We start from the raw sequence: 10,429 nt of genomic DNA, 5'->3' as shown, positions 1-10,429 counted from the left end.
GATGCACCACAGAGATGATACATAATTTTATTTAAAAGCAACAAACGGTACAAAATTACAAGATGGGGGGGGTCACAACATTACGTACATACATACAGGCAAGACTAGCTGTCTATCAGTCTTCGAGGTTATGGACCTGGTTTGTGTCAGAAATTGCACCCTATTCCCTATATAGTACACTACTTTTGACCAGGGCCTGCATAGGGTTCTGGTCAAAGGTAAGTGCACTGTGTAAGGAATAGGGTGCCATTTCTGACACACCCCTGGATATATAGTTCTGTACATCAGAGAGCTGCTGTGATGTTGGTATTGGACTGGTTTTGTGATTCCAGCCTTTGGCCGCGTTCCAGACCAACTACTTTGCAGTCACTTGCCAGATCTCAATGGCTGCGTTCCAGACCGACTACATTGCAGTCTCTTGCCGGATCTCCACGCCTGGATAAGTGTTTAACATGTCAGCTAACCGCATTTGCTCAGTCGATGACGTGGCGCAGAACCATTTGTTGCTGTGTGCAGCACGACTGCAATGTAGTCGGCCTGGAACGTGACCAATGTTTTGACGACCTCAGTATCGTGTTACCTAGGTTGGAGTTGGCAGTATTGGACATGTTCTGTGTGTGGCACATGGTATTGAATGGCATGTTTGTGCTGGCTTGTATTGTAACACCCCTGAGGTATAAGAGGTATCCATTTACATCAATCCTGATACTTGACCAATGACCTTCTCAGAATGCCTGACGTGTCGTTTGTGATTGGCTGTATCTGGGAGTATTGTACCAGGCATCGTCCAATGACTGGGGGAGAACTCGATATTCTAAAGTGGCTCCCGTTCCTATGTCACTTTCCTCTCATTCTCACTGGAGATACTATTAGTACGCTGCTGACCTGCAAAATGAATATTTGGGTCAGGAGTGTCCGTATAGCCTTTACTCATTCTCCCTGATCTAAAGGGGGAGGCTAGACGGCAGCTTTATGAAGCTCCACTGCTAAGCTAGGAGGGCCCAATCCCAAACTGACCTGCTGCACCTGACCCCCTACCCTATCCTTCATTTCTTGCAGGAAGCCCCATTGGCATGCTAGTATGGCCAAATTCCAAACACCACATCCCTCAAGGTTAGAGTTATCATGTTGTTTTTAGGTTCCATTGCTAAACTAGTAGGGCCCGATCCTGAAACACTCTCTTGCGCCCTGCCCCCTCGGTCATCGTTGACTTTCTTGACGATCTGAAAGGCCTGGACGGGTGTAATCAACATCCATATACAGTACCCAAACCCCAGCCATATTGATTAATGCTCAAAGACTAACACCATGGAAGCCACTTTAAGAATACAATCGACTCTGTGATGTCCATAAAATGACCATCAATTCTGTGTAAATGTGTACAGGTGCGTATGGCGGTCGTGGTGGCCCCTGTGGGTCCTTCACACCTCCTCTGGGTCCTGGGGCCCCTCAGTTCCCTGTGTGGGGTCTGGGTGGAGCCTGAGGATGGGTTTATTACACATGGGGCACACGCTACGGATCTCCAGCCACTTCAGTAGGCACCTGGATGGGACACACAAAATAGACCGATTTTCCTCAAAAGTGCATAACCTGTTCAAATATTATCGAGATGCATCCTTCATTTTATTCTGTCTATCCTTCATTCCTTTCTTCCATGAGCTAATCATTGATCTGACAAGGATGTTAACTTCAAGGAAAGGGGGGATGGAACCAGAAGGATTTATGATGTTATCATGTTAGTTTCAGCTGCCTCTGGAACGTCATTATGACCACAGACGTGTTGACATTTTGTGAGCTCTGTCTATAAGGCGAGCCTGACGGTTAACTCACTTCTTGTGAAATGCGTGCGAACACGGACACACGGCTAGCTCATCTCTGGTCCGAAACTCTTCCAAACATACTGCACACGTTTGCTTTTAAGGGCAAGAAGAAAAATGTGTGTTAGTGTGTGTGGTCACATTTACAAAAACAATGATCGAGTCAACCCGCCCTTAGCTTCGAAGTTAAATACATCATCTGAGTTCAAACACTCGACACCAGGTTAAATGAACGGCATTGCATCGCCCACACAGAAATGGGTCAGAAAATGTTAGATTATTTTCCAAACGATCTGCATTGAACTAAAAAACGCCCCACAGAATAACACGACTTACTCCTAGAAGGCTCAGCTTCTTTCCTGCCCCTTTAAGAACCACCTGTTGAGAAATAAAAATAAAAAGCAGTTTGTACATGTGTTAGAGTGAGCTACTTGACACACACACCGGTATTGGTACAAATCCAGGGTTGATGTAATGAAGGTTTACTATAAAGAGTAGGCGTTGTGTTTCAACGCACGACAACAGACAGTGTGAAATACTGTAGTAGTAGTTTAACCCTGGTCAGACCCCAGTGCTACATGTGCTCGTGTAGAGAAAGGCCTACCTCATTGTAGCTGAACTGCTCCCTCGTCCCTTGCTGTTTCAACCTACAAAGAGACAAATACAAAATGGCCGTGTTTAAAGATGGAGTCTGGGAACTTAAGCAATTAAGTTGACAAACTTTGATTTGATTTACAAAATTGAAACTGAATTGGAATTCATAACATTTCTTATTTGGGGGTGGATAACATACACGAAATGGATGACATAGTACACAATTGGGCACAATTATACAAAACCTCTGTGGCATCACTTTAAAATGCAGGGTATTCCAATGGCCTATCTTATACAGTGCCCTCTAAGTATTCACAACCCTTGACCTAGACAGGCACTGTATGTCAGACTTGGTATTTCTTGCTTCCATTGCATGGCGCTTTGTTAAGATGTAGAATATAACAACTGATGCATTAACAATGTCAGACACCAACATAATGTAATATACAGTAGAAGTCAAGGGTGGCTACTTTGAAGAATCTCACATATGATTCCATACGTGTTATTTCATAGTTTTGATGTCTTCACTATTATTCTACAATTTTAGAAAATAGTAAAAATAAAACAAATAGTAGTAGGTTTGTCCAAACTTTTGACTTGTACTGTATATAAATAATATCATAGGCCTATAATATGTCATTAAAGAAAGGCTCTTGAAGCATAATAAGTGAAGCCTCCATGTGGATAAGTCTACATGTTAATATCCTGATTGCGATGGCAACCGGCCAGCAGCCATCTTTGTTTGGGTCCTTCGCCCTAGGGTTTCCAATAGGTGGCACAGCCACAAAGTCAAAATTAATGAGCACAAAACTGTGCTTTTTGGTCTTAATTTAAGTTTGGGTTAGGCATAAGGTTAGCAGTGTGGTTAATGTTAGGGTTAGGTTTAAATTCAGAGGTTAAATGGTAGAAATAGGCAGGGTTTATCACTTTGTGGCTGTTCCAGCTAGTGATGACCCTACATACCTGAAGAGGTAGCAGCAGAAGATGAGGCTGAGCATGAAAACGAACAGGCCGATGCCCAGCACTATCACATAGACATTGAGTGGCAGGTGGTAAGTGGTATCCATCTTGCTATGTCCACAGTACTTCTCAAAGTGCTGGAGACCTAAACCACAGGCATCCTGAGAGAAAAAAAATGTTTGCACAGCTTGTTGTCATGAAAGAGATTGTCAAAACAATAGAGGGACTTGAACGAAAACATGTCACAGCCTACCTCACTTACCATATAATGTAAGTGTTATAAATACTGATATGTTTTCCCCTCTCAAAACAGAGGAGCCGGGGACATATCCCCACATGCAAATGGTTCACAGCTTCTTGTTTACACACCTTTAAAACAGGAGAGAGAGACACTAAAATGGAACACAGAATCTCTCGCTGATTCACTTCTAACGTAGGTGTTATAACTAGAGACATATTTAGATTTGGACTAATATATTTCAGTCTAAATATAGGGCTCTCTTTATAACTGCGTTGCTTATTGTATGGTATTCCTCCCTTAGACGTCTCCATTATACCCTCCATGTAGGACACCAGAGCCACCGACATGTGTTTTACTATCTAGGGCTTCATGTTAGAATGCCTAGTAAGCCTTGTATTGACAATCCAAACGACAAGGTCAATATTTGGTGAGGAGGGAGGGGGAAGTGACTGCCTGGTATTTGGCTCCCATCCCACCCGTACTGCTCTGTATTGCTCTGCTCTGACTGGAGCCGAGGCACGTAATTGGCAGTGAACTAAACCAACATGGAGTACGGTGGCTCCACTTCCGTCGGTGGGCCATCTGTTCCACAGACTCCCCTTCACAGACTAGGTGGCTGGCTTGTGTGTTGTGTGTGTGTGTGTGTGTGTGTGTGTGTGTGTGTCATGGGTGGGGGTTGGTTGGGGGCTTTAGCTAGCCTTTTCATGAACAGACACACAACACTCTAGGGACTGAGGCACCATTTGGCAAGACAATGGTAACCAGGAAGCACCACTTCCACCCATATGCCCCATGTGTTCTGTTCTTGTGAATTTGCCTCACCACGGACGAGATGCCCCCTTACCCCCCTCTCTTTGCCAGTCTGTTTTAACGGCCGTGTCACTTCAATTGGAGTGATAGAACGGGGGGGGGGGGGGGGTCATTAATATGACATTGGGGTAAAGGGAGGGGGGAATGGGAGTAAGGGGGGGGGGGGGGTCTTAGAATTGAAACATGGTTACATAGACAGTTTATTTTCTCAGATGTAGAATGGACCATATGCAGAGACCGGCTAGGTATTGAATAGCTAAACAACCTCTAGTCGTACCGTTAGTTACAGTTACATGATGGTTGCTATGTAGCCAATATATATATATATATATAACTAACTAAACACGACCCTGGAAAATATAATTATTTTGAGTTCCGTTTCGCCCTGTCGACAAACCCAACTGAACCCACAAGCAACTTCGTCATTTCTCATTTCTCAAGCATATCAATTACAGAAGCCCTGTTAGCAGTAAGTAAAGAGTTGGAGGGGGGAGGGTTATAGTGGAACACACAGGATGTGTAAGCTACAGACTGCATTACATTGACTTGGCAGAAGGTTGAGGAAAAACACTTACCGTTACACCATTGGAATGGTTGCATGAAACCTGACTCCCAGGACTGCAGCAGTAAATCCAGGCCCTGTCAGGAGAAGGCTGGACCTGTGTGAGGGCCAAACTACCAGGTTACCCCGACGCCCGGAAGCCCAAAATCAGTCTCTAAACTGGGGCTAAAAGAAGACAAATGAGTCGCTGGGGTGGTTTGAGGTCGTGGTGGATCGTCCACAAACAAAACCATGAAGATGATCAGAGAAGAAGAGTGTACAGATTCTGGCTGTGCGGTTTTGTCCACTCAGCAATCTATGCGCGACATTCCCAAATCTGGATTAGCTCCCGAGGGTTAGGATTGGGAGATGTAGGATTGGGAGATGTGGGATTGGGAGTGCTGCAGTCCTCGTGTGTGCTCCTTCTCCTCTCTCAACGTTGACGATGACGTCCAAGTGATGACTGTCAGAGAGAGACGAAGAAATCAGTTTAGTCACATGGCTCTTACCTCATGTCAATGTCCACTGGTGAAATCTTCTCTCGACACGGATCAAAACAACACACACTTCCTTTCCTCCCAATCAAAACAACTTGCATTCAGGAGAAAAACAGCTCCATAAATTGCAATCCGGTAAACAACAACTGTCCAGTTCATCACAGTGACAGAAAACCATTCCAAACGACAAGAGTCCCTGCTCTTATTCCAGTGTGGGAGGTATTAGTCCCTGCTTTGTCCCCCTCCAAATCCTTCTGAACAGAGGGATTTTCACAAGCTTTATCCCCTCTGTCTGCCCTCTCTTCTCCTCCTCTTCCTCTACTCCTTCAGGGCTCTGATCTACTAGGGGGGTAGAGCGTACTCTTCACAGCAGGAAAAAGATGATTCCCCCAAAACACAAACAAAGAACAGTCTTCTAGCTAGGATATTTTGCTAGTGTGTGTGTGTGTGTATTTAGGAGGGGGAAGTTCCTACTCTCCCTCTAACCATCTGCTGCTTCGATTGGGGAAAATGTTGAGACAAAGACAGTCTCCCACCTCCAGCTGGCCTGGTCATGATGGCAGGGTTCCCTCTTCGTCTCAATCCATAATGGTGGTCTAGAAATCTGCCTCGATCCTCCTCTGCTGCTTCTGCTATTGCTGCTGCTGTTCCTATATTTCTGCCTATGCCTCTCTCAATTCAATACAAGGGTCTCTCTCTCTCTCTCTCTCTCTCTTTGGTTTGTAAACAGAGCTCTGGCTGTTGGTCATGTGACCAGTCCTTTGCCTCGCAACTCTCATTTCCCTCCTCCCCCTCCCTCTCCTGTGGGCCCTCCCCTTCTCCCTCCATCCTCCAATCCCTGTCTCTCTCCCTTTCTCCCTGGGAGAGGTGAAAACAGGCATAGGCAGGAGGGTGGACAGGGGGGCTAGACATTGACGAATGAGACGACTGGATATGGTGTGTGTGTTGGAGTCTTGCAGGAAAGACAGGGAGGGCCCGGTCAGTGACATGTGCACTGCTGCCATCCAGACAACAACCCAGTTTCTCATTAATTATGTGATATATGTACGTTGCAAACCAGCAATGCAAAGCCAGGCAGGGTGAGGGGAATGCCAGCAGCCAGTCCTTTTACTCAAAACAATAAAACTATCACTGGGCAACAAAACCAACATGGCTATCACAGCCAACGCATATAGGGGGATTGGGAAGCTAGCTCTGTCAGTCGAAGCCCTGGTTATTTTCCAGTTTGGTTATTGGTTCCAGTCTGGTTATTTTCTATAGTCTATATATAAACGTGTTGCTATCATGTTGGTAGAGAGAGGAGCCGAGTTGGAGGGAGAGAGGGAAATACAGAGAAAGGGAGATCAAAAGAAAGCAGAAAGAAAGACAAATACTAGAGAGCGAAAGATGGCCAGAGACATCCATCCTTCCACCCCCACACGTCAGTCCTGCCAGACCAGCAGGCCAACAGGCCTTGGAGACGACAGCTGCAGGATTTGGGCTGTAGGGTAGGGAGCTAGGAAGGAGGATATATACTTTCCTGGCGCCCTGGTTCCCTGGGCCATGTTCATTAGGCACCAAACGGAAGAAAACAGACTAAAACTGACCTTATGGGGGAAAAAACTAATGAATTTCACATGTGAAGGTTCCCTGGGCCATGTTCATTTGGCACCAAACAGAAAAAACAGACTAACACAGCCCTTATGGGGGGAAAACAGATGAATTTCACATGTGAGGTATTCCAAAAACACGTTTTCATGTTATCATGTGATCTTATGTGAAGTCAATGTGATAACATGTGACAACATGAAACTACACGTGAAAACGTGATCACGTGCAGTGTTCCAAAAACATATTTTCCTTCTAGAAAACCCTTTTTGCATCAGCAGATGTCACAAAGTGATTATACAGAAACCCAGCTTAAAACCCCGAAGAGCAAGCAATGCAGATGTAGAAGCCCAGGGGCTAGGAAAAACTCACTAGAAAGGCAGGAACCTAGAGGGAAACCAGGTTCTGAGTGGTGACCAGTCTTCTTCTGGCAGTGCCAGGTGGAGATTATAAGAGTACATGGCCATTATAGCCGGACTGTTCTTCAAGATGTTGTAAAAGTTTAATAGATGACCAGCATCGTCAAATAATATTCACAGTGGTTACAGCAGAAACTGGATCAGCAACATGACCAGGTGGACTAGGGAGGGGACAGTCAGGAGTCCTCAGACCAGGTAGTGCTGAGGCATGGTCTGGTCCTAGGGCTCAGGTCCTCCGGGAGGGGAGGGGAAGAGAGAGAGAGAGAGAGGGGGGGGGGGGGGGGGGGGGGGGGATGGGAGAATTCTAGGAAGCATACTTAAGATCAGACAGGACACCAGATAAGACAGGAGAAATAAACCAGATAGGACAGACTGACCCTAACTCCCCCGCACATCGTGGGACACTGTGGCCCTGTCTGACGATACCCTGCTCTCCCATAGCATACCAGGGAGGGAGTGACTCCCTGAACCTATCTAATGAGAAACTGTTGTTTTCTTGCTAATGAAAATGACCAGTGTGTGGGAGGATACCCTGTTACCAGATCTGCTCTATAGCTAAGCCCTATGGTCATACCAGTTGGCTATACAGCCCAAACTGATCTGGGACGAGCTGTTATGAGGAGGAAATGGAGGCTTCCGTGGGATCCGGGGGATTCATTACATTCTCATCATCCTATAATTATGACATCATCATTATCCAGCACAGCTGTATTGTCTGTCGGTCCAAGATGAATCTCTGCTCCCAGAACCAAATCAGCTACTCTGTTCAACGCTTCCACGAGAGTGTAGTACAAAACAAGATGAAGATGTTCAGTCGATATGGACGTTTTTGATTTATAAGGATGCCCTATGCTCCATTAACATCCTCAAATCAATTGTATTGGTCACATAAATCAAATCAAATCAAATTTTATTTGTCACATACACATGGTTAGCAGATGTTAATGCGAGTGTAGCGAAATGCTTGTGCTTCTAGTTCCGACAATGCAGTAATAACAAGTAATCTAACTAACAATTCCAAAACTACTGTCTTGTACACAGTGTAAGGGGATAAAGAATATGTACATAAGGATATATGAATGAGTGATGGTACAGAGCAGCATAGGCAAGATACAGTAGATGGTATCGAGTACAGTATGTACAAATGAGATGAGTATGTAAACAAAGTGGCATAGTTTAAAGTGGCTAGTGATACATGTATTACATAAGGATACAGTCGATGATATAGAGTACAGTATATACGTATGCATATGAGATGAATAATGTAGGGTAAGTAACATTATATAAGGTAGCATTGTTTAAAGTGGCTAGTGATATATTTACATCATTTCCCATCAATTCCCATTATTAAAGTGGCTGGAGTTGAGTCAGTGTCAGTGTGTTGGCAGCAGCCACTCAGTGTTAGTGGTGGCTGTTTAACAGTCTGATGGCCTTGAGATAGAAGCTGTTTTTCAGTCTCTCGGTCCCAGCTTTGATGCACCTGTACTGACCTCGCCTTCTGGATGATAGCGGGGTGAACAGGCAGTGGCTCGGGTGGTTGATGTCCTTGATGATCTTTATGGCCTTCCTGTGACATCGGGTGGTGTAGGTGTCCTGGAGGGCATACACATACACATACACATGTTTAGCAGATGTTATTGTGGGTGTAGCGAAATGCTTGTATCGGGTGTCCTGTGACTTAAAAATGAGCAGGGCGTTGACCATTCTTTTACACCTCAATGGTGTTGACAAGCAGCTTTGGGAGGTTAGATTTGGTATTTGTAATTTTTCTACCCTCTAGTGGTATGCTATGGGAGAGCAGTGTTGTGTCAAACAGTCAACAACTCACTGATATATGAGGATAAATGTAATCTATCGCCATGCATATGTAATGAAATAAATAAATGGCGTTTTAAGAAATGTTATTGTAAAAGCTTTATGACAGATGAAGTGAAGTAAACATTGATTGCCAAAAGGCTACCTGACTGATTAAAAAGCACTTTACCTGAAAGCTTGGGGATAGGATGAAACGAGAGAGAGAGATGCAAATCCTGACCTTGTTTCTATCCCATCATGTAAATTGTTATGGCTGGGTGTGTGTGTGCGTGTGTATGTGTGTGTCCAGTTTACATGCAATTACTGAGTGAGATGGAATATCAGGTCATGAGGACACTTGTCATGGTTGAGAGAAGGTTTAGACTGAGTCACAACTGTAAATACCATATGAAATTACATACAGTATGCTGATGTTTTAGTATCTGGGTTACAGTTGACAGATGTTTTTCAATTTGTAAATTCTGTTTGACCGAATTGTGACACCTAATCAATAAAAGTTAATTTTGAGTGTGTCAAAGAACATTCCAGAACAACAATCTAACACTATCGGTCAGCATTAGAGTATGAAAGTAAGTTTAAATCATTGATTGTTTGCAAAATGTCACTAATACAAACATTACTACTCATGGTAGCTTTTAAACCAGCATTCAGGGCATTCTGAGCTTTGTTTGGTATTCTACAACAGGTTTAGCAAAGAAACAACAATGCTTTTAAGGAAGACAAAAGTTGATTCCACAAGCATGAGGCGCACCCAACAGCATAATTCTGACTCGAAGGTTCATTGGTTTTGGAATTACAATAACTTTGTCGTGGAACTTCTCAGAACCAAGTTGATCACACCAATGCTGCATACATACAGTTGAAGTCGAAAGTTTACATACACTTAGGTTGGAGTCATTAAAACTCATTTTTCAACAACTCCACAAATGTATTGTTAACAAACTATAGTTTTGTCAAGTCGGTTAGGACTACTTTATCTACTTTGTGCATGACACAAGTAATTTTTCCAACAATTGTTACAGACAGATTATTTCACTTACAATTCACTGTTTCACAATTCCCAGTGGGTCAGAAGTTTACATACACTAAGATGACTGTGCCTTTAAACAGCTTGGAAAATTCCAGAAAATGATGTCATAGCTTGAGAA

The 10,429-nt window shown here is 44.1% G+C and overlaps 1 protein-coding gene across 3 annotated transcripts; it reads right to left on the bottom strand.

Annotated features, from left to right (window-relative positions):
• Positions 1–11: 11 nt before the first annotated feature.
• On the bottom strand, positions 12–6,199 carry LOC110485749 (RING finger protein 122). 3 transcript variants are annotated; one of them, XR_005035463.1, is made up of 8 exons: positions 5,997–6,199; positions 4,998–5,426; positions 3,375–3,532; positions 2,422–2,464; positions 2,154–2,195; positions 1,831–1,913; positions 1,124–1,542; positions 12–1,037 (listed from the first exon to the last, which is right to left on the bottom strand). XR_005035463.1 is itself a non-coding variant. In XM_036940409.1 (7 exons), exons 3-7 carry the CDS (start codon positions 3,476–3,478, stop codon positions 1,422–1,424), a joined length of 393 nt encoding a protein of 130 aa, XP_036796304.1. In that variant the 5' UTR covers positions 3,479–3,532; positions 4,998–5,149; positions 5,473–6,199; the 3' UTR covers positions 12–1,421. The 3 variants fall into 3 exon arrangements, 2 of the variants coding, with proteins under 2 accessions (XP_036796304.1, XP_036796303.1); XM_036940409.1 differs by having other exon boundaries at positions 12–1,542; positions 4,998–5,149; positions 5,473–6,199; XM_036940408.1 differs by having other exon boundaries at positions 12–1,542.
• Between the last annotated feature and the right edge of the window lie 4,230 nt (positions 6,200–10,429).

Source organism: Oncorhynchus mykiss, chromosome 13 (genome assembly GCF_013265735.2).
Source record: "Oncorhynchus mykiss isolate Arlee chromosome 13, USDA_OmykA_1.1, whole genome shotgun sequence".
NCBI lineage: Eukaryota > Metazoa > Chordata > Actinopteri > Salmoniformes > Salmonidae > Oncorhynchus > Oncorhynchus mykiss.
This window is presented reverse-complemented; position numbering and strand designations above follow the sequence as displayed.